The 20,077-nt window shown below is 27.2% G+C and overlaps 1 protein-coding gene across 3 annotated transcripts in view; it reads right to left on the minus strand.

Annotated features, from left to right (window-relative positions):
• Positions 1-3,315: 3,315 nt before the first annotated feature.
• The window catches only part of LOC124817179 (uncharacterized), a 91,097-nt gene continuing 74,335 nt past the window's right edge, over positions 3,316-20,077 (minus strand). For 2 of the 3 annotated variants that reach the window (XM_065814508.1, XM_065814507.1), the window contains exon 8: positions 3,316-3,878. In XM_065814508.1, the coding sequence (XP_065670580.1) occupies positions 3,515-3,878 (364 nt within the window). In that variant the 3' untranslated portion in view covers positions 3,316-3,514. The remainder of the gene's footprint in view (positions 3,879-20,077) is intronic. The other variant, XR_010642720.1, reaches the window with a different exon arrangement.

Raw genomic sequence — 20,077 nt, forward strand, 5'->3', positions numbered from 1 at the left:
AATTAGTTTTATAGCGGCAATCAGAGCTGATTGCCTGGACTCCTAAAGCTTGGAATTTTCTATTTCTAGCGATACTGCACCTAAAGAATAAAAAAAATCTTGTATTTTAATTTATTTATTAAAATAGTCAATAAAACTTATACAAAAAAGTTTAGTATTGATGAAGGATAACAACTCTAGATTTTCCAATGCTGAAAATTGATATTGCTGCAACATCGATTGACAGTGATAACTCCTATAATCCTGCCAAACTTGACGTATTATTTTATATGATTGTAAATGTAGTCTAGAAAGTAATTGATGAAGAGCATACAGAGCAGTGATACATGAACTCATCTTTGAGAGATTTTTTCCAAATACTACATGTTATAGTTTATCAGCTAGCCAACCGGTGATTCAGTTTAATAGCTGGCTACAAATGCCTTAGGCATGAACCTTATAAACAAGTCATTGTGTGACACTTTGTTGAATGCTTTGGTAAATCGGTATAATGTTGCGGGATTCAATTAGGTTTGTTTAGCTCTGACCTCTGTCATGAACAAATCCGTGTTGAGATTTTGAAATAAGATTGTTGATAATGTTTCACAATCCAATATTTGATAATTCCTTCCGTCAAGTTGCACGGTATAAAGGCGAGACACACCAGCTTGTAGTTGTAAGCCTTGACTTAGTATCCAATATAGACACTCAAAGACACAATATAGAATATGTATACACAATAAAAAGTATATATATATATATATATATATATATATAAATATATATATATATATATATATATATATATGTATACACAATAAAAAAAACGCTTTTATTAGTATATTGGTGTATGTCTAATGTTTATACCTGAGCATTGAGTTTGCCGACTCCAATGTCCAATTTGCCGAATAAAATATTTCGTAGGGGGTAGACACACCCTCCATCCCCCTCCGCCTCGGGACACCTCTGGGTAATTAAAACATAAAAGGAATTTAAAATAAAATAAAAAAAAAATAAAGGAAAAAAACAAAAACAATAAACAAACAAAACTAACAAATAAAAAATAATAATAATAATAATGATATGAATAAAAAGAGATTACAAATAGTAACTATAATGTGATAACTTTAATAAAGATTATAACTATTGTTTAAAACTATCGTAAAAATAATTATTGAAAAATTTATAACTATGACAGAAATTATAAAAATAAACATTACAGTTGCAAAAATTGGAGCAATAATTATAAAACTATTACTTCAATGGAGTTACTATCATTATCATTATAAATAATATGAATAAGGCATCTACAACAAATATAAATTAATGATAATAATTATATTGCTCTTATTCATGTTTTTTTGTGCAATGTTTGTTTTGTCCTGTATTTTTAACTATCTAACATTGTATATATAGCTATTGCGTTAATAAAAACAAGTAATTTATTATTATTTTTATCATTATATTGTGTTTCTAAAAACAAGTCATTTATTATTATTTTTATAGTTATTATTATTAGTAATGTTTTTATGTTTATTATTATAACCATTATTATTTTAATCACTTTCATTAGGTGTTTATCAGGGCCAGCGCAAGTAGGTGCCACTTGGTGTGAGGGATCTATTTAAATTTCCATTTTTTAAAAAAATTGGCTGACTAAATGAACAAAAAATATCGATGGGGGCTTTCGCACCAGCCTTGTATTTACTTAATCTTAGAAATATTGATTGATTGGGGGCTTAAATAAAAAATCTTTTTTTATCCTTTTAGTAACTAGTCTCAGTAATCAGAAAAACCAAAGTTATGTTTGTAAGAAAATTATTTCGATATAATTATTTTTAAAGTACAAACATATAACAATAATAATAATAGTATATGTATGTGTGTGTGCTTATGTATATATGTTTTTACAATTTTTGGAATTTAGCATCTTGACTTTATTCATTTTTTCATTTAGTTTTCATAGGAAAACTGCCATCGATAATCTAGTTAGTTAATTAAATTACACAAAACGGGCGTTTTGCCTAAGCACATCAACAGCTAGCTCGTGCATAATTGCACGGAAGGTGATGTTAAGCTGTATTAATTACGGAAGCTGTATTAATTATGTTGATAGCTGAATTAATTTTGCTTTGAGGCAGTTGACATTATGAGCACTAACAACTTCGTTTTGTAGTACGTTCCGCGCGTAAGCGACACGGTTGTTAAAAAAAGTTGAATCGAAAGAGGCAATTGTTGTCCATTTCACGATGACAGCGCTTGCAATCACTGTAGCTTGGTGATATATTAATTGGAGCAACATACCAGCTAATTGAGTTAATGTTGTTCTCGATTTTGTATTTTTAGATGAGGTCTTTGCGTATAAGTCTATGGATTAATGAGGTAAGTCCAAGTGTGATGCATCTTGTCTCGTAGTCGAAGCGCTTCATTTCGTAGGGTCCTTTGGTAGCCCGATGTTTGATGCGTTCTATGGTATTTATGTCTTTCTTGAGGTACGGGTACCCGGCTGCAACTGCGAACTTGAGATGTGGGCTTTTATAGGTCGTGTATAGCTTTTTCCATATTTTGGTGTTTCTGTTAATAAAAGTGTTTTAATATTCCAAAGAAATTATTGGCTTGATTCTCATGCTTTAAGTCGTTGGTAATTTGAACGCTATCATCTTTTTTGGATGTTGTTGACTCGAGTTCGGTTCTGTTGTCTTTGCTGTCTAACATCTCATTTAACCTGCAATTAGTGCAGAACTCAATAAAATAAAGTAAAAGTTTAACTTTTTTAAACACAGTGTCGCACTTACGAAAGTAAATTTATATTTCAAAACTTACAAACGGAATGTTTACAGGAGTGTTTTACAAACAGTTTTACTTAGAAGCTTGTTGTAGCTTTTTTAAATAGATTAATTGCGAAACACATTTTGTAAAAGATTAACAACTTTTTTAAATAGAAGATTTTACCATATTTTCTAATTTTGCGAATAATTTTGTATAAAACCTTACTAAGAAATCTATAAACTAAGATTTAAAGTTAACAAAGTGATAATTTTTAGTTTTTTTTACTAGAATGTAATTTAGCAAACATTTAAGTAATAAAGTTTATTACAATATAAATCCCATTCCATACGTTGAAATTGTTACTTAGTACAAAATATTAACACAAAGTATTGTTAAAATGTTTGAAAACTATATGAACAATTAGCCGGCTAATACACATATCAATTCATTACAATTTATTAAAACAACAACATAAAAGAAAGAAAAAATCAAATTTTAAAAAAATGTAAGGAGAATTACTTTTTTTAAATTTAACTCAAGTTTTCTTTGATCTTCTGAATAAAAATAAAAACCCGGGCAAATAGTGCACTTAGAAAATATTTAAAGTATTTAAACACGTTTTATTTTCATATTCGACAAGTGATAAAAAAAACAAAACAGAATGAGACAGTAAAGAAATTTTGCAAAAATATCTATCAAAAGCTATATAAAAATAGAACAACATTTATGCAGTTAACAACAATATCTACATTTAAATAAAAACAAATTAAGTATATGAAACGGAAGTTAAAATACTTTTGTCTGCCACTGAAAAAAGTCGCCTACCAAAGTCGTCTACGGAAACAGCAGAAGAATTTAAATTGACGTCATCGTATATGTATTCGTCTTTCATATTTGTATCGCTTGATATTTCCTCATACAACTCCAATAAACAAGGATCAAAGTCGTAGTTTACGCAATTAAAACTTTTCATTAGGATATCATCAATAAAGTAATTGGTTGATAATTCAAGCTCGTCGCCGTTGTCGCAATTATCATCATGGTCACGTGTTTTTTCATTTATATAATCAAATGAATTTGGAGTAATAGAGTTCGATAACTCTTCAGAAGACATTAATTTTCCACTTGCACTATTATATATATATATATATTTTACTATTATATATCTTACATTTTATATATATAAAATGTAAGGTGTGTATATATATATATATATATATATATATATATATATATATATATATATATATATATATATATATATATATATACATATATATATATATATATATATATATATATATATATATATATATATATATATATATATATATATATATATACATATATGTATAAATTTATAAATATATATATATATATATGTATATATATATATATATATATATATATATATATATATATATATATATATATATATATATATATATATATATATATTCTGATGAACCTACTGATGGTGAAACACAGTGTTGAAGTAATCAAAAATTAGATAAGTGTTTTTACTAATTTATTATTGCTCTGTTCTTTTAGAACATTGAGCACTCTGTTTGTAGAATACACTAACATAATTAAATATATATATATATATATAAATTTTTTATTTCGAAAAATTATTTATGTATATATTTATTTAAATAATATATACATAAATTTTATATAAATAAAATTAATTTATTTTACAGAAAAACGGCTTAATGTTTTTAAAAAGTATTACTGTATTAGTAAAACGCCCCCGTCTTATTTTTTTATTTGTAGATAAAGTAAAGTATTTTTAGAGCATAAACAATTTTTTGAATCTTTTAAAAAAAAAAATATTAAATATAAATGTCATATACCACCAAAACCAGAAATCAGCTTGTCAACTTAGTAATTTGATTGGAAAGAGTTTCTTCCATCAAACTCCCAACTTCCAGAGATATTCTCAAGTATGGCCTATGTTTAAGGGAGATTAGTGGAAAAGATTACAGAAACTATACTATAGATCAACTTGTAAAGGATATTATTCCAGGAATTTTGTTACAATGGAAAAAAGCTAATACTCAATTTATAAATCCAGTTATTAATTCTGAAAGAAGAATCAAATGTAAAGTAAAATATTTGTGGTTATTGGCTGTTAAAGTTAGTAATGGCAATGTAGCCTCACCAATTAGTAATAGATTTATCGAAAAACTTGATAAACTTTTTGATTTGTTTACATGCAATTGTAAAATACTTTTTTGCTAAGAGAATCATTGTGAAGGAAACTGTAACAGAAAAGCTCACATTGTATGTAAGTAGTAGAAAAAGGCGGGTCCTGGGCCAAAAATTTTTAACCTATAAGCCTTCCATAATATCTACAATTATTCAAGCTATAATTTCTGAGCTCATAATAAAAAGAAAATAATAATTATAAAATTAATTTTTGCAAATTTATAACTAGTTCATAAAAAATTCCAATTCTTGCAAGAATTGGAATCTCTGCATAGAATATAGCTAAGCTATAGGTCTTTCAGACCCAGAAGAAGTAGCTCATTGAGGTCCTACGCATAAATGAAATCTAAGCTCATTGAGGTCCTACACATAATAGTAAATTACTCCTTTTAACTCAGAAAAACTTCCAGATTTCCCAACTTGCTCATCACCAGAGTTTATTGTTACTACTAATCTTCTACCATTAGTAACGCTAGGCATGGAGTCATTTTTACCAAAATTTCTGTAAAAAGAGATAGTAGTTGTAGAATCAATTTTTGGATTTGATTGATACAATACTCCAGATGATCTATTAGCAAATGAAGTATTAATTCCATTCCATGAAGATAAATAAAAATCTACTAAACCAGATGAGCAGTATATACATCTGCTATTATTTTCGTATCCAGGAAATATTAAATTACTATAGTTATAGGATGTCCAAGGTTGAATAACTGAGTCATTGTTTTTAGGAGAATCGATACCGTCATACATGCGTACTCTTGATTCCCACTAATTTCCAGATTTACCGATAACATGCATTCTAATATATTTTAAATAAACACCATTTCTATTACTTGCAGTGTTCAATAATATATATTCATTACCATAAGTTGTGTTCAAATATCTAAATGTGGATGAGTATAGTTTAAGATCTGAAATAAATGGGCGTATTAATGAAATATTTGCTTGTTGTGTTGAACTTATTGTAATAAAAGGTTGCAACGAATATGTAAGTGGATTTCCAGTTTTATTGTTTAATTCAATTTTTAGATTAGTTTTAAATGGTAGATCAAGTGTAAAGTATCTTCCTTAGAATGCAAATTACAACCTTGTAAAGAGTCAGTATAAAATGGTCTACCAAGTGGAGCGAATAATAATTCACAAGCTATACTTCCTATGCAAAGCGTATTATCTGCATATATTCTAATAAATATGTTACTTGATACACTTCCATTAGGATTTGTTCCTTTAAATTCTAACCATAGTTTTCTGAGAATAACAGGACCACTATTTTGAATAAAAACTGCTGTTCCATCTGTATTTGGTTCAAGAGTCTGGGATTTTACTCCCATGGATGTTAAACTTGAAATTGGTACTATTTCTAAACTGCTAGAATTAGGTATTATTGTGTCAATATAGTACTTTGTAGCAGCATCATTTGGTTTTGTAGTTTCTGCTACATTTATTAATTTGTTTGTATTCATGTCAATATCACTAGTTGCATTATTTTGCCCATCTCTTCTAATAAACATACTATCAGCTTGAGATGCTGTTAATCCATTTGAAACTACTCGACTTGTAGTTGAATAAATTGTTGTATGTCCGAATTTATCAACAGGCATTTTATATATAAAGAAAAAAAATTACCATAGATTATTAATAATATTCTGAAAATCATATCCTTCATCTAGTTTTTTTAAAACATAGAGACACAAATGTCCACAGAATGAAGTATTTCCAAACTGAACTCTATCACTATTATAATAAACAGAGTCTTTTAAATAATTAACAACTTCGACAGGTGGGGGTTGTGCATAAGAGTCAAAACTTAATTTTTTTTCACCGTCTTTGTACCAGCAAATCCAATGAAAACCCTGTGTACTTGAATCTCCTGTATTTAATATTCCACATTCTTTTCTTTGCGTATTTTTAGGTAATTGATTTCTTACAAATACACCTTTAAAATTTTTTATTTTTAGTTTTTTTGCTGCTTCTAACAATTGAAAATTTGTTAAAGGTTCATTAGGTAAAATTATCCCTTCAACATTGATAAGTTTATAATTATTTCTCATTTTTACTTATAAATTATTTTTTTTCCCAAAAAATAATTTTTGGGCTACCCTACCCCCTACCCTATTGCCTAACTGACCTATTGTCTTATTGTCCTATTGTCTTATTTTCTTTTAATTTGTAGTGTCCATATGCTAATGTGTGAATTCCGTCTTCTAAAATGACTCTTTTATCATCGTCTGCACTTAATGTTATTTTATTGACCTCTTCTGTGTAAATTTCATGTGAATGTGATCTTATTACATTCATTTTCCTAACTTGATCCACTTTATTTAATAAACAATGTTAATAATCTTCATGTGTTATATACTTTTTAACAACATTTTTCTTTATTCCTTTACATTTTTTATTTTCTTTACCGTGTACTTTGTAGGAATACAATTTAGATATTAATCCTACAAATTCTTCAATTTGTGCTCTTCCAGACTCATCTTTAAACATTCCAATTACTTTTTTATTTATTTCAACTTTGAATCCTACAAGTTCTATTGCTGGATGATTTGGATCAAATTTGCTTTCAAGATCTTTAGAAATATCAGCATAAAAATCTTCTGTTTTAATTTCGTATGATTAAGAATCAGTATCTGTGAATAATAGTTTTGCTCGATCAGCATATTTTTTCTTTATATAATCGTAATGAAATTCATACATTAGAGTTTTACTTAAATCTAAAATACACATGCCTAAGTAAATTGGTTTGTTATACATTAATTTGGTTCATAGGAATCGCTATTATTTTCATCAAATATCGTTCGACTCTCGAAGTTTGGTCTTGAAGCTAATTTAACAGCTTCATTTCTATTCGTCACTAATCTAACATCAACTCTATTCTCAATGTTCTCCATTGTTTTTCCAAATACTGAGTTGTTCATCAGTTTGAAAGAGTCTTTTTCAAAATCCTTCGTTGCCTTGGTTCTTAGATTAGTATTTAGCTCAATGTATTCGATTAACCAAGAGCTTTGTTCAAAACTTAGAACTTTATGAATTTTTGTGATCTTTAGACCTAATCTTTCATACAATTTAAGATTTTCATAATGGGTAACATAATTTTTCTTATTTTCCAAGTTAGGGACTAGTTTTTCAACTTTATCAATATTTACTTTCAGGAGCAAGTGGTTAGTCATTATGATCATCATGTAGATGTTCAGGGTAATCTAAATCTACCTCTAGTATGCATGGAATAGATTTCCAGTTTTTCAACTCATCTTCATCCATCCATTTAAACCCATGTGTTGGAAGTGGCTTACTCGTCGCCCATCCATATAGATTATTAGCGTTTAGATATTGGATTAATGTTGATTCTTTGCTTTTGTCATATGCGTCATCCATGTACTTATTATTAGATGTTCCTAATCTATTCGATATCATACTGATTCCACCTCTTATTCCTTTCTTTATCATTAGTATCATATCGTAATCGCTCAACAGTTCTAATTTTACTTTTGTTTTCTTCAATGCTGCATCCCAAGCTAATCCTGGTGATGTATAATACCAAGCCGGATCTAATTTATAATTTTTCATGCAAACATCTCTAAAATTTTCAAAAACATCTGCTAGTAAAAGCACATCTGAAACGTTGTACAAGTCATGATAATCTCTAAATGTTTTGCAATTAAATTCGTTCCATACATTTTGTGCATGTGAGTAATCATCATCACTAATATCTTTATTGTTCAATTTAGAAAAGACCGATTCTTTTGTGGGTAATTGGGTCTCATTAAATTTATCAACAGAGTCTACCCAATCATAGGGATATACGCCTTTTTTTAATAATAAATCTAATTGTTTCCCTGAATACAATTTTCTGATATTTTTACATTGGTCTTTTGATAAATTTTTTGATAAAGAATCTAAACTAGAAGGCATAAATCTATAACTGTCTAAAAAACGAATCTGACGTTTTATTTCAACACTCTTTCCATCTTTAACAAACTCTCCTACTTTAATCTCTCTAGAAAAGCTAATATACTTTTCTTCGTTGTTTGGGATACAGCTCAATTTACCTTCTGATAATTTCTTGATAAATAAGTGAGAATCATAATCAGATAAATTATGAAATAGTACTGGGAAGAAATCTGGAATTTTATATTTTAAGTTACAACTATTATGAGCAGCACCTCTATATTTTCCAGTAATGTGACAGTGATCACGTACTTTATCATTATCCGAATCTTTTCCGCAAATGTGACATTCAGTTGCTGCATCGAAATCCTTCTTATTTTCATGTGTATATACAATATTCTTTTTAAATTTAATCCTGTTACAAGTTTTTATGATATCTTCTTGTAATCTGTCAACAAATATTTGTGCAACATCATTTGTTTCATTACTTGCAGTAAATGAAACTGGATTGCTTTGGTAAAAACTTTCATCGAAACATTTAATGTAGTAGCAAAACGAACTTGGTACATGCTTTTGATACTGTTTAGTATAGGATTTATTAGGATTAGGTTTACAAGTACTGATAGGTTTGATGAAACTTTCAAAGTCAGCATATACTACAAATGGTACTCTCATAGATCTATTGTGATTAGTAAATTGCATTGTCGATTTTGGTGGTGGAAGTTCAATACGCACTGAATAATGTGTATTACAATACGATTTGTGTTTAGATAATGATTCTTCAGAGTTAAACCCAAGTAAGCAATTTCTACAATAGTGAATAGTACATTTTTTCTTGGATGTTTGTGAAGAAAGTAATTTGCTCAAACTTTTTATTAAGCGGTAATGATTGGTTTCGCCAATTGAGATTAATAATAAATCTATTAAATGCTGATGATCATTATTCTTTGAAACACGTAAAGGATAAATTAAATTCTCGTATCCGTATACATTCACACTTATATCTTTATTGTTATTCTCAAATTGCGTAATTTGATTTAAAGATACTGGAAATTCTATTTTTTCCCAATTAATCTTATTAGATTGTATTTTAAGCTCTTTATCAACTCTTTCAGGATGATTATCTGTTGGATTTAATGCTCTTGCAATACACCACTTAAAACATTGATTATCTTCATTCTTTATGTTAATGATTGCCTTTTTAGTTGATAAATTTTTGTCAAGTGGAATATAAGATTTAGCTTTAAGAGGATTATACTCTATAGTATTTATATCCATCTTTTTAACAGAAACAAATCTCCAACTTGACCCTAGCTGTTGAAATGATGATAAATTTTCTAAAATTCTCAACTTAGCTGTTTCATAAAGCTTATCTAAATCTGTTGATTCTAATACAACAGTACTCTTCATTGTAAATGGAACAGTTGTGGTTATAGTTTCTCCTGTTTTAATATCAGTACGCTCCATTTCACAAGTGAGAACTATATTAACTTTTGATTTTCTATTTTCGTTTAGTATTTTAATTGCACTTTTTTTAGCAGTATTCATGAAAGATATAGCATCATATCCTTTTATTCCTTTAACTGAAAACTGATTTGTTACATTCTTAACAGCTGATTGTGATAATTTAAATTCTATCAGATTTATAATTCCATATTTTTGATACAAATTTGAAACTGTAGATTTTAATTCATCAACTTTTTAATTCACAACCTTTTTACTTGGTTCTGGAACATATGATACAATCCAATCTGCAAAAGAATTAATGTTTTTATTTATTTCTTTTCTAATTTGTGTAATAGGTTGAAAAGGTGACGGAGCTAAAATTGTTGATGATATATCTGGAACAGGCTCATCAAGTAAATACTATGTACCCATCTGTGTGTGCGATAACGCTCTTATGAGCTCATCTTTTTTCATTTTATAATAATATTTAATTCCTCGTTCTTTAGCGATTTCTTTTAATTTTTTCACCGTTACCATTTTTATATATGTAAGATTTTTTTAATAGAAAAAATTTCTTTATATCATTTTTCAAAATATTTTTTCTTGTCAATATTTCATATGTAAAGTCTCATATGAAATTTAAATGAATCTCTATTTCTATATGGCAAGATTTTATTTAATTTTAAAATAATCATATGTGAAGTTATTTGGAATTGAAGATAACCAATTCCAATCTACTTTATCTAAATTTTTAATAATTTTTAATAATAATCTTTTAATAGTTCAATTGCATTTGGATTTTTAGATAAATTTTTCCAATCTACTTTATCTAAATAATTTTTTAATAGTTCGTTAGAATTTGGATTCTTTGATAAATAACTCCAATCTACTTTATCTAAATTATTTTTTAATAGTTCTATAGAATTTGGATTTGCAGATAATAAACTCCAAATGACTTTATCTAAATTATCTTTTAATAGTTCAATTGCATTTGGATTTAAAGATAAAATTTCCCAATCTACTTTATCTAAATTAGCTTTTAATATTTCAATTGCATTTGGATTTTCAGATAAATTGCACCAAACTACTTTATCTAAATTCTCTTTTAATAAATCAATTGCATTTGGATTTGAAGATGAATAATACCAAACTACTTTATCTAAATTCTCTTTTAATAATTCAATCGCATTTGGATTTCTAGATAAACATTTCCAATCTACTTTATCTAAATTATCTTTTAATATCTCAATCGCATTTGGATTCCTTGATAAATTAAACCGATTGATTTCATTTAAATTAGTTTTTAATAGTTCAATTGCATTTGGATTTCCAGATAAATAAAACCAATTGAATTCATTTAAATTCTCTTCTAATATGTCAATTGCATTTGGATTTCAAGATATCCAATCCCAATTTACTTTATCTAAATTATCTTTTAATATTTCAATTGCATTTGGATTTAAAGATAACAAACTCCAATTTATTTTTTCAATATTATTTTTTAACAATTCAATCGTAATTTTATTTTCAAATAAATTATCAGATCCCATTTTTATATATCAAGATTTTTTTTTAATTTTTCAGAATTTAATATTTCAATCGCATTAGAAGATAAATTTTTAATTGAAATTCAATTAAAAATTCCACATTTTTCTCGCTTTTATCTCAATCTCATTTTCTGGTTCTTTCAGGAATAATTTTAAAGCTTTTTCTCTTCCATATAACTTAATTAAAAATTCTAAATAATTTGGAGGATAAAAATATTATTTCAATTCAAGCAGATATTTATTTGCTTCTTTTATTTTTTCATAATCATATGTGAAGATATTTGGATTATGTGATAACCAATTCCAATCTACTTTATTAATATTATTTATTAATATTTCAATCGCATTTGGATTTGCAGATAAATAACCCCAATGTACTTTATCTAAATTCTCTTTTAATATTTCAATTCCATTTGGATTTCGAGATAATTCTTTCCAATCGACTTTATCTAAATTATCTTTCAATAGTTCAATTGCATTTGGATTTTCAGATAGACAACCCCAGTTTACTTTATTAATATTATTTATTAATATTTCAATCGCATTTGGATTTAAAGATAAAACATCCCAATGTACTTTATCTAAATTAGCTTTTAATATTTCAATCGCATTTGGATTTAAAGATAAAAATAACCAATTTACTTTATCTAAATTATTTTTTAATATCTCAATTGCATTTGGATTTTTAGATAAATAACCCCAATCTACTTTATTTAAATGAGCTTTTAATAGTTCAATTGCATTTGGATTTTCAGATAAAATATCCCAATGTACTTTATCTAACATTATTTTTTAATATCTCTATAGCATTTGGATTTGAAGATAAATTTTCCCAATTTACTTTATCTAAATTAGCTTTTATCAATTCAATCGCATTTGGATTTTCAGATAACCATTTCCAATATACTTTATCTAAATTATTTTTTAACAATTCAATCGCATTTAGATTTTCAAATAAATAATCATTTCCCATTTTTATATATCAAGATTTTTTTTTAATTTTTCAGAATTTAATATTTCAATCTTATAACCATTATCAATCTTCCCATCACGCATTTCAAGATATCTATATCCATGACCGGTTTCACGCATTGTACTATATAAAGATTTATATACTGTTTCTTCTCCTGTTTCTATGTTTGTTAATTTAATAGTGACTGGTTTTTTCTTAATTGTTCTTAATCTTTCATATTTTGGATCTATTTGTATTCTAGGTCTTCCAACTGGTCTTTTCTCATTTACTTTGCATGGATCTGAAGGATCTACTTCTTTTACTGGATGTATTCTAGGTCTTCCAACTGGTCTTTTCTCATCAGTTGCTTCTGTTGCTTTTGACATGATTGATTCTTTATCAATCAACTCATTATCTACAGCAATCATTAACAATGTAACATAATTTTTAGATGTTTGTGAAATCTTATTTTCTTTTAACAACTTCTGCAAGTTTTTCCTTGTATAATACATTTTTATTATATAAAGATAAAAATTTTTTTAAATCAATTCAAAAAAAAGTTATAAAATAACGTTCAACTTATTTCCGTCTGATTGAAAGTGTAAAAACTTATCCGATATTACAACAGCAAACACTTCAGTATCTGCTGGAACAGCTGCATTAAATGTTGCTTTAATTTGTACATCTACTACTGAGGATTTTAATTTTTCTGATTGTCTACTAACATCAAAAACAAAGAGTGGGTATAAATCTTTATAGTCTGAAGGAGTTATGTTGCTTTGTGTTATCAAATCGTTCATTCCATAAAAATTTTCACTAAATACAGATGCATCTCTATAGGCTCTTGAAAATTGATGATTTGGAAATGATAAGTTATAGTCAGCAGCTGGATATTTTTCTTGATTAAGCATACATATTTTTCAAGTCACAATGATCAAATATGGAAGAATTAACTTCTTGATTTCCATCCTTATTTGTTTGGAATCCAACAATGATGTATCTTGGTTTTTCTGGAGATGTCTTTACGCTAAGTCTCCAAGAAAACGTTGTAGATTGTGGAACAGTTATAGTATCACACTGCCTTGCGCAAAAAGTTACTGGAAGTGTCACTTTTGATTCAATACTTTTATAAAGATTAACTCTCTCTAAATCTGATGGAATCACATGTGGCATGAACAATGATATTTTATCAAGATTAACTTTTCCTGCAGCTGCAAGAGCGTTTCTAAAAATTGCTCCAATATCACTTTTTCTAACAAGAGCTAGTGTATGTTTAAATCCGTAAATAACTTTGTTGTAATCATCGCAGAATCCAAAAATGTGTCTTAATAGTATACAAAATGAAAATGTTCCCTTTGTGGTTGGTTTCTGAATTATGTATGATTGTCATACTGCAAAACCTGAGTTATCAGCAAGTACTGCTGTTGTTGAAGAATCTTTGTACCACAATTGATTTAATCCTTGTGGTAATTGAAAGTCGTTTGGGTATTTAAGCATTCCTAACATTGTAGTTGCTTGACCTGGATTAAAAATAGTTTCTATATTTTGGTTTGATAATTGATATGATATTTCACTGAATAAATGCATAATACCATTATTTGTAAGCGCCACTGCATCTGCATTAGCATAAGCTGTCCCATCAAGTTTAAGAAGTCTTCCTTCAAACAAAAGATAAGCCTCAGATGAATGTGTGAACAAATTTTGTTGCTCAATGTTAATTCTTATTTCTCCAGTGCTATTTAGATTTGTGCGAGCTATTGGTTCATATTCATAGAATTCAAATCTTTCAATTCCATCATCCACAGTTGGGATTTCAGTAAAATTTAATATATCAGAAGTTGCCATTTTTTTATATACAATATAAAAAAAAATTTTTAAATGGAAAATAAATATAAAAAAATTAAGCCAATCGAAGACCTTGGCCTTTTTTTGCTAGATCTTCCATCCTTGATTTTATTTCCATAGCTGTTGATTTTATTACAGACCCCATCATTATATTATTTATATTTGGTGTAACTTCATCAGTTTTTTTATTTAAATTTGAGATTATGTCATTAATTTTATTATTAATGACTGTATTTGGTTGAGAAACTTTAGTAGATGCTTTTCTAATTAATTGTTTTCCTTTTTCAACTGCAACATCTTTAGCAGCTTCTATTGCTGATGTTGAAAGTTCTTTCCCTGCTGATTTAGCAGCAGTTATTGCAGTTTTTCCTAAATCGCTAGCAGCTAACCTCTTCAATATAGCTGATGACACTCTTGTTACATTTGATGATGCTGCTCGTTTAAATAAATTTATTAAACTGTCAAATATACCACTTCCTCCAACAACTTGCTTCTTAACATATCTCTTATTTTTAACAAATAGCATTTTTATGTACGCAATTTTTTTTTTAATTTTTTTTACTCATATTATCATATTCATATTATCATATTGCTAGATTATTTTGTATTGCTTTATACTGATTACTATTCATAACACCTTGTCTTAACAATTCATCACAAATTGCAACAGCTTCATTTCTTGATCCAGTATTACCTGCTCTCCGTACGCAGCTATGCGTAATTCAAGCATATCAAGAAGTGCAATAGGATCGCTAGGAAGAATTATTGGTCCTATTTCTGTTCCCTTTGATTCTCATTGATACTCAAGCATTCTAGTTCTCTTTAACTCTCTCCAAATGGGAGCTATTATTTCTTTGTATTTTTCACTCCGAGATGACTTTGGTTTTCCTGAATCAGTAGTAATTGCATCTGTTTGTATTATTATATCTTGATAATTGTGAAGATCATCTATATTATATATTTCCTTATTAGGATTAGACTTTGTTAGTAATTCCCAAAGACCAAGAGTACCTATGTATTTTATTCCATTTATATCTATATCATCATTATTAATTAATATTGGAACTTTTCCTATAAAAAATTTATTAGAATGTATTCCAAATGTAGTGTCTGTAGACTTTTTACTATAAGTATACATCCTACAATAGTCTGTTGCAATTTTTCCCGACTTTTAAAATTCATCAGAAGGCATTAGATCCTTCGGATCCATAAGAAGTATTTCTTTAGATCCATAAGTAAGTATTTCAGGATATGCATTTGAAAACGTAAGAGCAAATTGATTAGCTTGATCTTGCAATTTAGAGATATCCTCCTTTATTCCAGATTGACTATCAATTAATGGCTTGTACAATTTTGACAAGTCTATCTGCAAATTAGAATCTCTAATCTTTTCACTAAGATGATTCTGCTGTATTCTTTTTTTACTCTCTGATAATTCTTTTACAATTTGATCTCTCTTTTCAGTGTCTGTAATTTTAAAAAATGACATTTTGTTTTTATATAAAAAAGATTAAAAACACAACATAAAAGTTTATGTTGTGTTTTATGATTTACGTTTTACGTTACGCTTTATGTTTTTTGTTACGTTTTACGTTGTAGCAAACTATTTAAATAATCAATATTAAACATTCCACAATTCTTTTTAATCTCAAAGTCTTTATAAATGATATCATTTGTTTCTAATAATCTTAATATAAGTGTCATTGATAAAAAACTTTTTATTAGTTTTTTTTTTTTGAAATCACACTCTAATTGAAGTACATATTTATCTATAATTCTTAATTTATCCTGTTTTTTAACATTATTCCATTGTTTAAGTGATTCTTTAATGTCCCTTTCTACACAATAAAAATCACTATCTTCATTCCAGATAAGTTTATAAAGTTTATTTCTCTCATCATCACTATAAGTTGATGGTATCTGAAAGTTTCCATAATCAGTGATAAATATAGAGTGACTTCCTGAATCAACAATAAAACCTCCTTTTCCAAATCCAAGAAGTTCCAAATATTTTTTTTTATTAAAATCTTGTTCTCTTTTACTACATTCTAAAAAGAACGGAAATAATTGTTGCATATCTTATTATTTGTCAATAAAAAGTGACTATTTTTTTATTAAACCTACTTTGAATTACTTTAATAGCTTCTTCTCTCCCTTGGTCGATTAGTGACAACTTTGTTTGTTCATCAATTTCATTTTTAACTTTTATTCTAATTTGCTCCATCATTGTCTGAAATTTTTCAAGTTCACCAAGTATTAACTCAAATTCCTTGTCATCTATATGCATATCTACTAAAGCCTTAGAAATATAATTGCTTATTGTATTTAGTTTTGAATAAGCAAGCACTTTAATCTTTTCATGCTTTTCTGCTTTTAAATTCATTTTTTTATTAACTTGTCTGCCTATTATTGATAACACACCTGCTCCTAATGCTGCACCTTCACATGCCATAACTACTGGTGCTGCAATGATTGTTGATAAAAAACCAATTCCAATAGTTCCAAGTGCCATAGTGCTTTCTAGTAATGCATTATCAATTGCAGAAATTATTTTTACAGCTCTATGATATTTTTTACTTAGCGTTATTCTCTTTTCTCTCACACACTCTATTTCTTTTTGAATCTCACCAATTTTTTGTAAACGATATGATTTTTCTTCAGGTGTATTAGGAAGAACAGGGTAAATATTGTTATTCTCAGTAGGTATAGCTGAATAAATGTTATTGTACACTTTATTATAAAATAAAAAATTAACACAATAGATTAACAGAACAAAAACAATCTCCTTTTTTAATTATTACATCATCAACTGAATTATTATTAATAATTACTACAATGTCATCAACAGACTCTGCTATTACAGAATTTTGTAAACTTAACATTTTTAATCTAAGTTCATTTTTTAATGAAACTAATGCAACACCTTTTCTTATAGATATACCAAACTTTAAAGAAACACTTTTTTGTGACTTAAAACCTATTTTAATATCTTGTTGTGCAAATACATCATATCATCCATTTATTAATATTGCAGGATGCTGTAAATTTTAATGTGGTTTAAAAACTATAGGAAATGGTTCCGGTTGTTTATATTTGTTTATAAATTTATGCACTGGCATGCTATTTGACATTTTATTATATATAAATTTTATTATATATAATTTGAAAATCAAAGAATCATATTTAAAAATGGAATATTAGCAAATGGAGAATTTGGTCCTAATAATAAACCTAAACCTGTTGATGTATAACCATTTCCACTACGTAAGTACAATCCATCACCTACAGAACTTCCTTTACTCCATGGTCTCAAATATAAACCAGATCCTGCACATGTTAATTTAACTCCTTGTCCCTTCTTTTTCATGTACACAATACCATTTCCAGCAATTTTATTAATCATAGTTGATCCAGCTGCTGAACCTACTCCTGAAAGCAGTCCTGTTGCAAGTGGTGGTATAATTCTTGATGCTAAAGAACCAAGAAACGGTAAAAGTGCACCAATAAATCCACCTTCTATTTTAGAATTGTGTACTAGTTGTGTTTTACTTAAAATAATTGATACACCAGTACCTTTTTCATATGCTTTTCTAATTCTATTCAATTGTGTTGTTGTTACAGCTAATACATGTTCACCATTTAAATCTGAATGCGATAACTTAATACTAGCTCCAATACCACATTCAATTGCATTTTTAATTTTTTCTATTTAATTTTGTGAAAGATTTACTTTAATATTAGTATATTTACTCATTATGTTATAGTTAAAATATTTTTTTTCTCTCATATGAAATCTAATAGCTAATTTTTCTCCTCGTAAATTTATCAGATTTCCATCTTGATCAACCAGTTTAGTCTACATCTTTGAAATTGTTTTAGTGTTATTGGTAAGTAAATTAAGTTTAATGGCTCTTGAATAATTTTATATCCAGGACCAACACTTGGGAAAAATGAATATATAACGTTTTCTGTTGTTCCATTTACATAGGATAATGCTATTATATCATTTGTTACACTTATGCTATTAATACTTAAAATGTTTACTATATTATCTGATTCATAAGATCCTGTTGAATATACTTGACTGTTAAAACCAAGAATAGATCTAATTGAATTTATAGGTCTAAAATCAACTTTATAACCAGCTTCAATATTTAAAGTTGTTTTCAATGTGTTATTATCTGCTGAAAATATAATACTAGTTTCAACTCCATTAATAATTTTACTATTTTCAGTAATTTTTTCTACAATATACATATTTATATCATCTCATAACTACCTTCTAGAATGTTTATATCTATCCAAGTCGCTCCATTATCTGAACTATATCTAAAATTGTTATTTGAAGAATCAACATTTGGAAAACTGTAGAATGTATCAAGACCAACTAATGCCATTTCATAATCTTTATCTTCACTTAGTTGTATAATTTCATAATCTTTATCTTCACTTAGTTGTATAATTTCATAATCTTTATCTTCACTTAGTTGTATAATTTCATATTCTTTATCTTCACTTAGTTGTATAATTTCATAATCTTCATCTTCACTTAGTTGTATAATTTCATATTCTTTATCTTCACTTAGTTGCATAATTTCATAATCTTCATCTTCACTTAGTTGTATAATTTCATATTCTTTATCTTCACTTAGTTGCATAATTTCATAATCTTCATCTTCACTTAGTTGTATAATTTCATATTCTTTATCTTCACTTAGTTGCATAATTTCATAATCTTCATCTTCACTTAGTTGTAGGACTAATATAGGACTTCTCTTTTATGACTACTTTTATCATTCAATATTATATACACTTTTTATATACAAAAAAATTATTTTAAACTTTAGATGGAAAATAAAAATTATCTAATCCACTTCTATATTTTCCATTATCTATTTTAGAAGATAAATCTATGATAACAAATCCATGAGGTTCTGACCAAGCATGCTTACAAAATCTTTTAAACTCATCTTCGTTCATATCACTAGAAACATGATCTCTATAAATATGACTTAAATTATTTGCATCTTGAGGAAATAAGCAAATAAAATTGGCATTTTCTCTAATAGTTTGTCTAGGTAACATAAAAAAATTTTGTGCAAAATAGAAACAATCTACATTACTATGTCTTCCTCTTATATAATATTTTTCACACTTAATTTGTTTTGTTAATTGCAAATCATCAAATATCATCAAATTATTCTTGTTAATATCAAGATCCTCAGGATTTGGTACATCTTCATCTGTTTCAAAAAACTTACGCTCCATATCCGCTTTATATTTCAAAATTTTTGAAACTTCTGCAATTACAAAATCTGGATTTGCATTAAATTTTTCTATTTGGTCTTGTAGCTTAAATAGTTCATTAATAATTTCTTTTGGCAATTTTTTTTCAAAAGAGCTTTTTAATATTTTGTATTCTGGTTGAAAAAGA

The sequence above is a fragment of the Hydra vulgaris genome, chromosome 12 (genome assembly GCF_038396675.1).
Source record: "Hydra vulgaris chromosome 12, alternate assembly HydraT2T_AEP".
Lineage (NCBI taxonomy): Eukaryota > Metazoa > Cnidaria > Hydrozoa > Anthoathecata > Hydridae > Hydra > Hydra vulgaris.